At 36.0% G+C, this 15,342-nt stretch overlaps 1 protein-coding gene across 7 annotated transcripts in view; it reads right to left on the reverse strand.

Annotated features, from left to right (window-relative positions):
• The window catches only part of BBS9 (Bardet-Biedl syndrome 9), a 399,441-nt gene that overhangs the window by 20,849 nt on the left and 363,250 nt on the right, over positions 1-15,342 (reverse strand). For 2 of the 7 annotated variants that reach the window (XM_069816622.1, XM_069816625.1), the window contains 3 exons: positions 12,758-13,054; positions 4,656-4,744; positions 402-666 (listed from right to left, as the gene is read on the reverse strand). In XM_069816622.1, the coding sequence (XP_069672723.1) occupies positions 402-666; positions 4,656-4,744; positions 12,758-13,023 (620 nt within the window). In that variant the 5' untranslated portion in view covers positions 13,024-13,054. Of the gene's footprint in view, positions 1-401; positions 667-2,818; positions 2,956-4,655; positions 4,745-12,757; positions 13,055-13,134; positions 13,325-15,342 lie in introns of those variants that run through there. The other 5 variants (XM_069816623.1, XM_069816626.1, XM_069816628.1 and 2 more) reach the window with 5 other exon arrangements.

Below are 15,342 nucleotides of genomic sequence, written 5' to 3' on the forward strand. Positions count from 1 at the left end.
GTTTCGACCTATTTTCGGTCATCTTCGGAACTGGTCGTTGTTGGTCTTGGCGCCTCTTGTTTCCTATGTGGGTGTGTTCGTAGTGTAGAGTCAAAGAGTGTATGTGTTTTGAAATTGAGTTGTGTGTTGAGAATATCGTTGGGGTGTGTTTTCGTGTGTCTGTATATATTCTCAATTTCAAAACACATACACTCTTTGACTCTACACTACGAACGCACCCACATAGGAAACAAGAGGTGCCAAGACCAACAACGACCAGTTCCGAAGATGACGGAAAATAGGTCAAAACATGTTAACAAGGTACGTTAATAATATTTAACACAAGAAAGTTATTATCATACATATTCCGTACAGATTTTAGTTGGCACTGAATATTACATACTGTGAACTTACGAACTTACTTATAAGTTTCTGCATGCCAGTTTGAAGTCACTGTAAGAAAAGAATCTGTTTGTGGCAGGAATACCAATGGGCCTGGTAAGAGAAATCCTGGTAGAAATCTATTGAAGGCGAATGTCTCTTGTTCAAAGAAACTCAATGTACCATCTAGAGACTGCACACACATGAAGTCCCGGCCATTTACACCTCCAAATGATCCTATGACCATGCAGAAGGCAGATCGACGTAACTGATGTTCATATGCCAACATTAAACGTGACTGATCACCTACAAAAAAAAATTCAATTACAGTACAAAAAAATATTTGATTTCTAAAATGAAATTATAAGAAATTTACACAACTCCGACATTTTTTAAAATTAAATTCATTTTATATGAAATATCAGTTGGCATCAGCTCCATTAAACATTTTATTTTTGCCCCTTCCCCTTTCTTGCTAAACTTCGACTTTCTACAAATTATGGAATACACCTGCGTCATAAAATTATTATCCATTGAAATCATACACATCCACTGCAATAATGGTTTTTATTATTTCTTTTCTATTTTAAGTTACAATGGAATATTTCAGCAACCCTTTCTTTCATGATTTCTCTATACCTCTGCAATATAATACAATATTACTGTATAGTAGAGTACAAGGGATGCAACTGAACTACTACGAACAATTGGCAAAAGATACCTAGAGATGAATAAAGAAATATATATATAAAGTGTTTTAGATTTAGAAAAGGTGTTTGACTAAGTGGACTGGAACAAACTTTATTTATTTATTTATTTAAATTTAAATATACAGGATAAAGAATATAATTACAAACAAACAAGAGAAATAGAAATAAAATAATACAAACAATATAAAACAGGAGATAAACTGACGGCTATCCTGAAGAAAATAGGTATGAATTGGAAAGAGAGGAAGCTGTTCAGTGATCTTTATATGGAACAAGTCGAAGTCAGATGAAGCAGTGAATTAAATATTCCGAAATGTGAGTCAATGAAAACCAAACAACAAACCAACCAGGCCAGAGTAGGCCTACACTAACATGCCAACCTTAAAACACAATATTAACCAGCACACCACTTCATATGTATATATTAATACATGCATCATTGTTACATAAAATTCTGTTATTGTTTAAAAAAGCATCATACTGTTAAGGATTAAAGATGGAAACGTCTGCTGCAATTGAAAAAACAAGCTCCCATCTGTAGCATATCATTTCTAATAAAAGTGTAACATTCAAAAGCTAGTTGCCATAAACATAGATTAGTGTGAACATTTGCCCTTTTCTTCACAGTTTTATACAACTCAGCATTTTATAGCTTGTCCTCGAAACTGTTGTACCTGTTTCTGGCAGGTTTCAATGCAAGATGAAAAGAATTAATTGGTGCTAACTTAAACAAGAAGCAGTAGTACTTTAGATCGGGACAAACAAAATTAAAATATTCTTTCTTCGTTTTCACTATAACCAAGTAATTTTATGACATTAATATCCACCTAAAAATGTATTTGGCTAACTAAACACAATATTTACATCTTTAAACTGAAATAAAACTATCAAATGAATGTACCTACCACTTTCATTCTTACTGTAGGTCTATTTCAAAATCAGAAGTTATATACCAGTAAGTCAATATTCTTGGTTTCTGGCAAATTTCAATGCAAGATGAATAGAATTAATTGATGCTAACTTCAACCAGAAGCAGTACTAGATCTGGACAAACAGAATTAAAATATTTTTTCTTCGTTTTCAGTATAATCAAGTAATTTCATGACATTAATATCCACCTAAACAAAGTATTTGGCTAACTAAACACAATATTTACATCTTTAAACTGAAATAAAACTATCAAATGAATGTACCTACCACTTTCATTCTTACTGTAGGTCTATTTTAAAATCAGAAGTTTTATACCAGTAAGTCAATATTCTGGGTTTCTGGCAAATTTCAATGCAAGATGAATAGAATTAATTGATGCTAACTTCAACCAGAAGCAGTACTAGATCTGGACAAACAGAACTAAAATATTTTTTCTTCGTTTTCAGTATAATCGAGTAATTTTATGACATTAATATCCACCTAAACAAAGTATTTGGCTAACTAAACACAATATTTACATCTTTAAACTGAAATAAAACTATCAAATGAATGTACCTACCACTTTCACTCTTACTGTAGGCCTATTTTAAAATCAGAAGTTCTATACCAGTAAGTCAACATTCTGAGTATATGGTCATAATTACGTTGTTATAATACAAATTCGACCATTTATAGGCCAACCAAGTTTCGATTATCGACAGCCTTAGAGTCCGAACTACCGAGCTCATTGTGTGTTTCCAGTTTGTAGTGATAACAGTGACTTCATCTCCAATCGGTAATAAGAAGTTAGTGGGTCTATACTATAAATCGCAGCTGACCTTTGAAAAATTGTATTTTATTCAGAAGAGGCTGTGTCCACCAAGTGCAATGAAGAGCTACGTGAAGTCATCCTGTTAGAAGGCTTTAACCAGTAAACTAAATGGAAACCATGCAAAGTTTCTGTGCACACTGCAAACACATGCAGACAACTGAAAAAAATAAATAAATAAAATACAGTGAGATATTATAACAGTTAAGTATCTTGACACAATTATGGTAACACTTCAGCTCCACCAGAGTTTTGTTAGGCCTACTTCTGAAGTCAAATTACGTAAATTATTGAGGCGCTCTCGGCCTTTCTCTTTTATCTAATCATCTAAACTTGTTAGTTGGAAAACAAGACAATTAAATAATAAACTAACCCTGCCATGAATCGTTATGATCAGGAAGGTAATCAGCGTGTCGAGGTAGTCAAGTGATAACACACACTCACCATGTAAAACACAACTATTTATTAGAACAAGCAAATAAATTCGTAGCACAGAAAATATCTTGTGAACAATGTAGCGTAGACCAAATCCCACTAATTACCTTACATAGGTAGGTGCTTCCCCATGCTGGCATCCATCTTGTCATACAACCTTGACATAACCATCACTCAGCACACACATAGCCGTTACATACAAATTGGTCACCCCTCAAACGTCACACAACAATGGGTGCCTTCGTCGTGAATTCCATACTTTTTAAATTCATTCGATTGCAATAACTAGATTAAACATAAACCAGAACCAACTCACTGAACTGATAGTATATAGAGGTAGGCTTTTAGTTATATCACAGCTAGAAAAACGATCCACCAAAAATACAAATACCGACCAGTATTTCACCAGAGTTGACTGAACGCAAATCAGTCAGGAAAATGATAGCAGCTCAAGCTAATAAGTACATCCCAAAACTCGCCGCTAGATTCCACCCGAATACCTTCTGCAATTCACTCACAGGATCCCGCACACCGTGTACTATACAGCTTCTGGCAGACTTATCGAACTCGGTTCGATCCCCGGCCTACATAGCAGCTCGTACCCTATCACACGTCCAACCTCCACGAGTCCCTCCACTAGACTAACGCTACTATCAAGATGAAACTCGCTTCACAGACCAAATTTAAATCACGCCACCGTCTTGACCAATCAGCAAGCGCTATTATAAAATAATGATCGTTCCCCAGATCAAATAATAACTGGCCCCTCGGACTCAACTCATCATAGGTTATAGGAACAGAAACAGAGCATAAAAAAAAAGAAAGTTGAGAGAAAAGCCATCTACGAGAAGTAAGAAGAATTAGATTAGAAAGAAAAGACTACAAGCCATCTATGAAGAGTTAGAATAATTAAAACTAACAGAGAAAAATATAAAGATAGAAAAATCTAAAAGAAATAGAAAGGAAAAGAAAGATGTGCCGAAATATAAACGGCACATTATGGTGTAAAATGCATGGGCACAAAATCTCGACAGCCCCGTGCAAAAAAAAAAAAAATTAGCATATCGCACGAAATCAAATTCTTTTGTGCTAGGGACTAAGAGTAGAAGTCAAATTCTATTTTCATTGGTTCTCACAATATATCCTTTAGTAATGAGTCCTCTAAGTCATTTACTAATGAGTAGAAATAACAAAAATACTGTGCAATACAAATAAATCAGATTCATAAAATATTTTAATGTTTCGTTCATTTCAAATCCTCACCAGTTTATGTTGTCATTGATTTGAAAACTTCAAACATCTGTCCTGAAAACTAGCCATATTTTCACTTACGCACTTACTCCCTGGCACAAAAGAATTACAGGACTACGAACTCATTGTAATAACATGAACAACAATTCAATGAAAATTACCATGCTCTGCTGCACCAGCCCTTGTTACCAAGCTGTAAACGGCAACACTCCGAGGATGCAAAACACTTAAATGTTCAACCTGAGAACCTCTGAAAGTATAGACAACCATGTTAGTGGTTCAAGTATTGTACTGTATAGACTAATTTTCTGTAGTTGACAGACTAAAAATATTCTTTTAGGCTACATTCGATCTATCCAGAATTTATATTTAATGTAAATCTAAATCAAGTTAAAAAAGAAAAATACTTCAGATTTAATGTCAGCTAAATGAAATTTAATTGTCCTTCATTAGTTTTTTTCTGTACTACTGTGCTACCACGCTAAGGTACGAATGTATTTACATAGTTGGCTTCTAATCGAATCATATGTACCATAAACAAAAAAAAAATTAAGTACTGACACCAATTTCGCACCGAATTAAGGATGGAAAGTTACTGTGAAAATGGTGGTCGGCAGAGAGGTGGGATCGCATGCCTTGCAGGCTTAAGTGCACAATACTGGAGCAGGTGTATGATAATTGCGTAGAAAACGCCAAATGTTCAGATATGCCACTTTTGAACTACTCTTACATCTCGTGGGCATTACTGTTAACTCTGATACTGTTATCTATGTTTGTTATGGATTATGTTGGTTTTTGACGGTTCAGGAATAATATAGAAGGGTTATGGCGAAGTTATCTTGGGGGGCAGCGGGGGGCTTCTCCCTCGCTATAAGCCCTCAGCTGTATCATAAATGCAATGAATATCGTCTTTGTAGGTGGAGGAAGCATCGACACACAAATATATATAGATAATATGTTATTTTAGTACTCACCTTATATCTAATTCGCGTCTTCATTCGTACTTTTGAATTGCCAATGTGATTAACCTAGGCCCTATACGGATCGTAAAATTGAAGTTGGTTCACTGCTCACTGTTTATAGTTGGACCATCGGATCTGTGCCCCTGTAAGATATGCGAACTGAACCCTAATTCCTTCTCAGCCTCGGTAATTCATTTCTCTCCTTGCATTCCTATCTCTCTCTTTTATATCTCTCTCCCTTTCTCTCCCCCACTATTCACAATTTTGAGCCTTCCTGCAGGACAGTTTATTTGCACTTGCAGTCCAGTGTTGTCAACTCAACAGCAATACTGTAGCACAGAGTGGTGAAAAAAATATTATTAAGCAAGTAATAGCATTTTTCGATGAAGAGAAACAAACAGGTCAATATCTGTTTCCTCTAAATCAGGCAACGATAAGAGCAGCTGCGATCACAGGTGAGACTTATTTTATTACAATTGATTATGTATTAAAATTACTTACTTAACTAATACTAATAATAAAGCATTTTTATGTAATTTATATAGGCAGATCAGAGCGCTTAATAAAGAAAATCAGGAGAGAGGGAGTCTGTGCAGGAGATGTAACGCTAGAATCACCAGGGAAAAACAGATCAAGAGAACCTTTAATTCTTGTAGATGATATGCATCAATGTATTTTAAGAAGAAAGATACAAGAATTTTATATCATGCAGAAAGAAGTTCCGACTTTGAAGAAATTATTGAAGGTTGCGAGGAAAGCAATAAATTTCCAAGGTGGGAAAGAAACGTTACGGATTAATAGAAGAGGAAGTAGCTAGATTTGTTATCAACTTGGGTGAAGACAGTAGCAGCAGCAATAGTAGTGACTCAGATTCAGATATGTCCGGGATATGCCCTCTGTAATTTCATCCATAATACAAGTCTTGGTCTTTTATAAATATGTAAATTATTTTCATAAGAATAAATTAGAACTCCTGCACATTATCAGCATGTTATGTTATATAGTATGTAAATATGTAAATCAGATCATAGTATGTCCATGTATGTATGGTGGGTCCCTATCACCACGGCATGGCGCGTCCTCAGGTTGCGGATAGAGGAGACGGCCTCCAGATATGGAGGGTAGCTGCGAATATATTGAATAAGCAGTCGTGGACAGCCGATAAGGGGTGGTCCTCCAGCTTGGGGGTTGGGCGAAGGGCTAACAACCCATCACCGTAAAAAACAGCTTGTTACGAATTCCTACAGTAAGCCTCGGAATAGGACTGATTCTCTGGCACGACCACAGCAAAGGAATAAGGTTTTGAGATTTGGCACTTGGAACGTAACTAGTCTTTATAGAACAGGAGGGGTAACATTAGTAGCAAAAGAACTAGCTAGATATAGAATAGACTTTGTGGGAGTACAAGAGGTTAGGTTAGATGGGAATGGCATATCACAAATAGGAGATTACTTGTTGTATTATGGGGAAGGAAACAATAATCACCAATTAGGAACAGGATTCTTTGTACATAAAAGAATAAAATCAGCAGTAAAAAAGGTCGAATTTATCAGTGGCAGGTTATCATATTTAGTACTTAAGGGTAGATGGTGCGACATCATAGTTATAAATGCTCACGCCCCTACAGAAGAGAAAGACGACTATATAAAGGATAGCTTCTATGAGGAATTGGAACATACTTTTGATCAGTTCCCTAGATATCATATGAAAATTTTATTGGGGGATTTCAACGCCAAAGTAGGACGGGAGGATATTTTTAGACCAACTATTGGAAAAGAGAGCCTACACGCAATTAGTAGTGACAATGGAGTTAGATTAGTCAACTTTGCGACATCGAAAAATTTAATTGTCAAAAGTACAACATTCCCCCATAAGGATATACATAAATATACTTGGACTTCTCCAGATGGATTGACACACAACCAAATAGATCACATCTTGATAGATAAACGGAGACATACTAGTATAGTAGATATTCGAACTTTCAGAGGTGCAGACTGTAATTCTGACCATTATTTGGTGATTGGAGAATTAAGAGAAAGATTATCAGTAGCCAAGCGAGTAGAGCAACAAGTTAATATTACTAAATTCAATATTTTGAAATTAAAGGACGAGGAAGCTAAGCAAAATTATCAGGTCGAAATTTCGAATAGGTTTGCCACTTTAGAAAGTTCCGACGAAGTTGAGAAAGAATTAGATGTTAATAGCGTGTGGGAAAATATCAGAGATAGTATCAAAATTGCAGCTGAGCAGAGCATAGGTTATTATGAAACTAAGAAAAAGAAACCGTGGTTTGATGAAGATTGTTGCATGGTAGTAGAAAGAAGGAAACAGGCAAAATTGAAATTCTTACAGGATCCAGTTGAGGAGAATAGAGATAATTATTTCAATGAAAGACGGGAAGCAAGTCGTACACTTAGGAATAAAAAGAGAGGTTACTTGAAGGAAAAACTGAATGAGGTAGAAACAAATAGTAAGAATAAAAACATTCGAGATTTATATAAGGGTATAAAGGAATTTAAGAACGGATATCAGTCAAGGGTAAACGTGATCAAGGATGAGAATGGTGACTTGCTTGCAGACTCTTCATCAATCCTAAACAGATGGAAAAACTATTTTGCGCAACTACTAAATGTACATAGGCCAAATAGAAATGATCGGGATGATATTGAAATACAAACTGCTGAGCCATTTATACCCGAACCCACGATTTCAGAAGTCGAAATTGCGATAGAAAATCTGAAAAAGTACAAGTCTCCAGGTATCGATCAAATTCCAGCAGAATTAATACAAGAGGGTGGAAGTGCATTATATAGCGAAATTTATAAACTTGTACTTGCTATTTGGGAAAAGGAAATTGTACCAGAACAATGGAAGGAGTCCATAATTGTACCTATTTTTAAAAAGGGGGACAAAACCAACTGTGGTAACTTTCGAGGAATATCACTTTTGTTGACGTCGTACAAAATTTTGTCCAATATTCTTTTGAGGAGATTAACTCCGTACGTAGATGAAATTATTGGGGATCATCAGTGCGGTTTTCGGCGTAATAGATCGACTATTGATCAGATTTTTTGTATTCGACAGATAATGGAGAAAAAATGGGAGTATAAGGGTACAGTACATCAGTTATTCATAGATTTCAAAAAGGCATATGACTCGGTTAAGAGGGAAGTATTATATGATATTCTTATTGAATTTGGTATTCCCAAGAAACTAGTTCGATTAATTAAAATGTGTCTCAGTGAAACATACAGCAGAGTCCGTATAGGTCAGTTTCTATCTGATCCTTTTCCAATTCACTGCGGGCTAAAGCAGGGAGATGCACTATCACCTTTACTTTTTAACTTCGCTTTAGAATATGCCATTAGGAAAGTTCAGGATAACAGGCAGGGTTTGGAATTGAACGGGCTACATCAGCTTCTTGTCTATGCAGATGACGTGAATATGTTAGGAGAAAATACACAAACGGTTAGGGAAAACACGGAAATTTTACTTGAAGCAAGTAAAGCGATCGGTTTGGAAGTAAATCCCGAAAAGACAAAGTATATGATTATGTCTCGTGACGGGAATATTGTACGAAATGGAAATATAAATATTGCAGATTTATCCTTCGAAGAGGTGGAAAAATTCAAATATCTTGGAGCAACAGTAACAAATGTAAATGACACTCGGGAGGAAATTAAACGCAGAATAAATATGGGAAATTCGTGTTATTATTCGGTTGAGAAGCTCTTATCATCCAGTCTGCTGTCCAAAAATCTGAAAGTTAGAATTTATAAAACAGTTATATTACCGGTTCTTCTATATGGCTGTGAAACTTGGACTCTCACTCTGAGAGAGGAACATAGGTTAAGGGTGTTTGAGAATAAGGTGCTTAGGAAAATATTTGGGGCTAAGCGGGATGAAGTTACAGGAGAATGGAGAAAGTTACACAACACAGAACTGCACGCATTGTATTCTTCACCTGACATAATTAGGAACTTGAAATCCAGACGTTTGAGATGGGCAGGGCATGTAGCACGTATGGGCGAATCCAGAAATGCATATAGAGTGTTAGTTGGGAGACCGGAGGGAAAAAGACCTTTAGGGAGGCCGAGACGTAGATGGGAGGATAATATTAAAATGGATTTGAGGGAGGTGGGGTATGATGATAGAGACTGGCTTAATCTTGCACAGGATAGGGACCGATGGCGGGCTTATGTGAGGGCGGCAATGAACCTTCGGGTTCCTTAAAAGCCATTTGTAAGTAAGTAAGTAAGTAAGTAAGATCATAGTATGTATTAACTTCGCCATAGCCGGTCCTTAGCCCTGATGAGAAAGAAAGAGGGTACATGACTATGTGTTCATTCATTCCTACAATTTTATAATTTTATTAGGCCTTCAAGATCACGTTCCAAACCTAACAAAATAAGATAATAAGGTGAAGAAAAAGTATTTATGACGAAAACATTTCTTTCTAGAAACGAAATAGATTCCATTTAATCAACAAATATCCACCGTAATCAGGGGCGGACGCAAGGGGGGGAGGGGATTAAGGGGTATATCCCCTCCCGAAATTTTGAGAACAATACGAAACAAGAAACAAAAATAATATTAATTTTAATTCGTGAATGTACATAGGAATTAGAGAGTTTTCCACATAAATTCTCTTTGCTAAAGTGTTAAATTCCAAGAACTGCAGGAAGACAAACACAGCATTCTTACTTCAAGACAGAGAGTCATGAAGAGTATTTTAGGCTTTTAATTTTCCTTCTCTTCTTAGACTATTTCATTAGTCAGCCCAAGGACAGGTTTTTAAATCATAAGGGGATCCTAAAGTCCATACAAACTTTTTTAGCGAGCATCAGATGAAGATTTAGAAATTGCTGTTCAGGCTATAGTAAATCAGTGGCCCAATGATGTTGATGCATCACCAGAGTCTTTCTTCAATGAATTGAAGATGTGGAGAAGAATTTTTCTTGATCACAAAAATCATCACCCAAAACCTACTGATTTTATATCATTTTGAATAGGTGCAATGCACTCGCAAGATGCTGAAACTGTTCTGCACATTGCCTGTAACTACAGCAACACTAGAACAGTCGTTCTCAACATTGCGGTATTTGAAGATTTACTTGAGGAGCATGGTGGGAGCAGATAGATTAAATGGACTGGCCTTGATGTATATACATAAAAATGTAGAAGTGAAAGCTCATGAAGTACTGGATGAAATGCCTAAGAAGCCTCGTCGCCTTCTTCTGTAAATGTCATTCTGTCATTGTTTTTGTATTGCAGTCATTGTAAATGTTAAAATTAAAAAAATTATAGTTTATTTAACAACTCTCGCAATTGCCGAGGTTATATCAGCGTCGCCGGTGTGCCAGAATTTTTTCCCTCAGGACTTCTTTTACATGCCAGTACATGGACTGATATGAGGCCTGTCGCATTTAAACACATTTGAATGCCATCAAGCTGAGTTGGGGTAGAACCCGCAACTTCGAGCAAAGAAGGCTATACCGACTACGCTACTCAGGCCAACTTGTAAATGTTTGTGACTCGGAAACAAATTGTGACTATATAAACACAGTCTAGTATATACAGTCACGAAGCTCAATATGTAATAAATATGCATCCATAGATAGTTGCTAACCACTAGGATCGCTACTATCGCCTCATTACAGACAATGGGAAATAGTACCTGCACAGTCTATTGTTCCTAGCAACCTCAACAACTCAAGCTTCGTGACTGTATATACTAGACTGTGATATAAACTTATTTCTCATTACTCCATTTTTACTATCTCCTCAAATCCCTCCCCGAAAAAAATCCTGCGTCTGCCCCTGACTGTAATCATATAATTATCTCCAAATAATCGTAGAAGTCAATCAGCGTCATTAGACCTACTTAAATTAAATTATGAATAAGTAATAATTAACCTCACATTATTAATAAGCAATATTCAAGAGACATGACACTGTTTGCCGGAAGTTTGGCAACATCCCTATTCGGCAAGGTTCGTGGCCTGCAGTTTGACGTGGTGGGAGGAAAGCTGGTGGAATGGAGTGAGTAGAGGCATTAAGTTTTCTAAGAACGACGACAGCGCTGAAGGGGTACAGATCCGATGGTCCGACAATACCAGTAAGTACTGTTGATTTCACCCTAGATCATATATGTAACAGATATGTCGGGGTTATAGGCTTTAAGGTTAACAACTTTTGTCAGGTTTACTTCGCTGCCATCTAGTTGTTACATAAGGAGTCACGTCATAATACCCATTTTAAATGCATTAGCGACTGTGCTGCCATCTCAAGTTCGTTTACGGCAGACGGGTGGCGATCCTGGCAATTGTTCTCTTCAAAGTGCTGCCGATTTTAATGTAGCGAGGAGTTATCTGTTACGTATATGATCTAGGATTTCACTCAATGCTGGTTAACTCTGTCGTGTTAAGGGAACGTCTGCTTAAACCCTGTTTTCCATACTCTGAATTAACATCGTTGTTGATGTCATCAAGTGCGGGGTTTATATTAACGATATGTAGGTGTATTTATGTTGGAGATTTTGAGGTTGTTGTCGTAACTTGATTTTGTAGCATAGTGGTTAAGCTACTAGTGTGTCAGTTGGAGATTGGAAAGGTAAGTGATTTAAAAATGTAATATGTACTGTAGTCGGTTTAATGTACGTTAAACTATAACTAATGTGTGAAATTAGTGACACTGTTAGTGATATAAAATAGGTGCTAAGATATGAGAGACAGAGGAGGAGAAGAAGAAGAGAAGAATAGTAGGAGGAGAAGAGAACAGAAGTGTAATTTCGTTTTTATTTCCGAGTAAATAAGATGACGTCATGACTGGTGATATTCGAAATATTCGCCACTCCGGTATTGTGCACTTGCATTAAGCTATAAGCTTTTTGGGAGATACATACCAGTAGATAGATAGAAAAAGAGTTTTCTTAAGGTCGAGTATCAGTGACAGGTTAGGTTTGATTACTTCAGGCCCTTCAGGCTTTTGACATGACTTGCATATATGTATTTTGGTCGGTAGGCGAATACGGATAGAAACGCTATCTGCTTCTCTTTGGTAACACAATAAAATTGTAAGGCCTATCCCTTCATTCATCTTATCCGTATTTGTATTCCTGATATTGTGGAAGAAAAGGCCTGATGGCCTTAACTACACCAGAATAAATAAATAAATAAATCCGTCGACTACTAAAAGTTTATCAGTTTCAATCAATAAAACTGAATTAATAATCAGCTTTCTTGAACAGTTTAGACATTAAATGCTGGGAGCGTACTTTTCCACTTTTATATACTTACGAGACTAATTTCCCAACGCCGATTTGAAGAATAGGATGTTGAAGATTCATCTCAATAAGAAGATCAGTTGGCTTATAGCCAGCCATTTTTCCATCTTCTAATCTTTCAATTGAGGGCTCAAATATGCGCAAGTACCCAGCATGACTACCCACTATGATTTTATCATAACGGCTACCCAAAGTGGATGTGATGACACACGACTGATCAAATACTTCATCTTCACCACACTGTGCTGTCCAGAGATCTCTTGCTTTAAACAGTGACATGCTGTATATCTATGAACCTACGAAACAGTCCCTGAAATGTCAAACCATGTTTACTATTACGGTTACAAAAGAATGAACCAAGTAACATTAAAATAGTATTACAAACCTAACCTCAATCTCAGCACTTGACTTTCATTTGACTCCTAAACACTTACACAATTTGATAATAAAATATATTTTACGGTAAATATAACACAAATTATTATGAAATACACATTTTAAAGTAACTTAAGTATTTTAGACTTAAAAAAAATCAAACAATGTCTTGCCAAAACAAGTTTGTTGTCGGAATGCCCATAGAGATCACAGATCAGCAGTGTTGCCAGGTCCAACTCGAAAATTTTCTCACTTACACACGCAAAAATTTCCCCAATGAGTGGAGGCGGGAGATTCCAAAGTGATATTGATGTAACTGTGCTTGCTCATTGCTTTCGTTGTACGTAATGTGTATTTTTTCAATATTAATTTATGCACAAAGGTAAGATCAAGATTCAGAGTAGTGATGTAAATTATTACGGATTCGAAAATAATGTTTTATTGCAATCAATGAGCTGTGCGGCGTATGTAGGCTACTTATATACAAAGACTGTCACTGAAAATAATTATAAAAAACATGTTTTTTATTGATAGTAAAAAGGTAAATAAATAAATAAATAAGTAAATTAATTAATTAATTCATTCATTCATTAAAAAGATATTCCTTGCACCGAAAATAATAAAATCAATAATGCAATAAAAACGTAAGTTCCCACGCAGTATTCTTAAGTTCCATTCAATTAACAAATTTGTGGCTAGCAAATTGACAATGTTTTGCGCTTTATGGTGTTTCACCTCTGATGTGAAAGGTCTAGGATATCATATACACTTTATTTGTCGTGCTTTTCTATAAATATTTCAGATGCCCAGCAAGCCAGTTTTAGTTTGAACCTGGCCAGTCACCATAACAATACTGTTATCCTAAATTATTTGTTATGAACTTTTTAAAATATAATTTTAAATAAATATAACTACAGAAAACTAGCTAAGGATGTAAATTATGCAAATAAAATAAAAATGTAAACAGAGGAAACTACTGACATGTTATAATAAAGTAAGATGTAAATACAGTTAGGCCAATTATAAAGGTCTATGAAAAAATGATACGTAACAAGTTGATGCTTGGGATAGTTTGACAGAAGACAATTAAAAAAATGGATGGAAAAAATTGTGGCCTGAAGGTATACAAGCATGTAGGTCTATTGAACTCTTTAAAGTGAATAGCAGTATGTAGTTAAAATACTTTTTGTGTCGTTTTTGCTCTATGTTCAAAAATCCGAACCAATCGATACTCCGAACAGGTTCAACCACAGTCTAGTATATACAGTCACGAAGCTCAATATGTAGTAAATATGCATCCATAGATAGTTGCTAACCACTAGAATCACTACTATCGCCTCATTACAGACAATGCGAAATAGTACCTGCACAGTCTATTGTTCCTAGTACCCTCATAAACTCAAGCTTCGTGACTGTATATACTAGACTATGGTTCAACATCAATTATAGTCCCGTCGCTCTAATTTCCGGCAGCCAATCGCGTTGCAGGTTGGCTACATTTAAACGTGTGCGTCTTGTGATTCGCTGATTCATTTCTTAAGGCTCGGTAAATACTTAATATAATCGCCCGCCATTTTAGCTCTTTCGTTGGCGTTCGCAGAAAGCACACGAAGACGTTATTTGCCTCTCAATTATTTGCTGAATTACATTGCGTTTGATTTATTATCATAGGAGCTACGACATGATATGGTTTAATGATGTGGCAAATAGATTCCTCGTATGGTAGCTCGGCAACGTAAGAACAAAAATTGCGAACGATACTACCTACATAGACTTTATAGAGACTTCACTTTCTAAGACGTAAGCAAAGAGGCGGAGTCACGCCGGAAATAACAGCGTCGGTACTATAGTTCGGATTATCGACGCTCTACTGTAATGATTGTTTAAAACTTTGTCCAATATTACTTCTTAAAGAACATAAAGTGTACTCCTTAAAAACAGTTTTAAACATTTTTAAACTGAGATTTTGGTACATTTTAAAGTATGTATCAGAATAGCCCAACTTTTTTTACTGTATCATATTAGCCCTACTTTATCCTACCGGTACCTAAAAAGTCTTTGTAGGGCTATTGCCCACTCATTTCTTGTGATGTTAAGTCGGTAAGTAAATCTTGACTAGCTCTCTCCTTGAACAGATCTGTTTTCCACTGCCTTCGTAGTTTCCTTTCAGTTATAATATTTTCATAACAATGTAAAATAATTCTTGTCATAGCTAACGCTTCC

The sequence above is a fragment of the Periplaneta americana genome, chromosome 17 (genome assembly GCF_040183065.1).
Source record: "Periplaneta americana isolate PAMFEO1 chromosome 17, P.americana_PAMFEO1_priV1, whole genome shotgun sequence".
NCBI lineage: Eukaryota > Metazoa > Arthropoda > Insecta > Blattodea > Blattidae > Periplaneta > Periplaneta americana.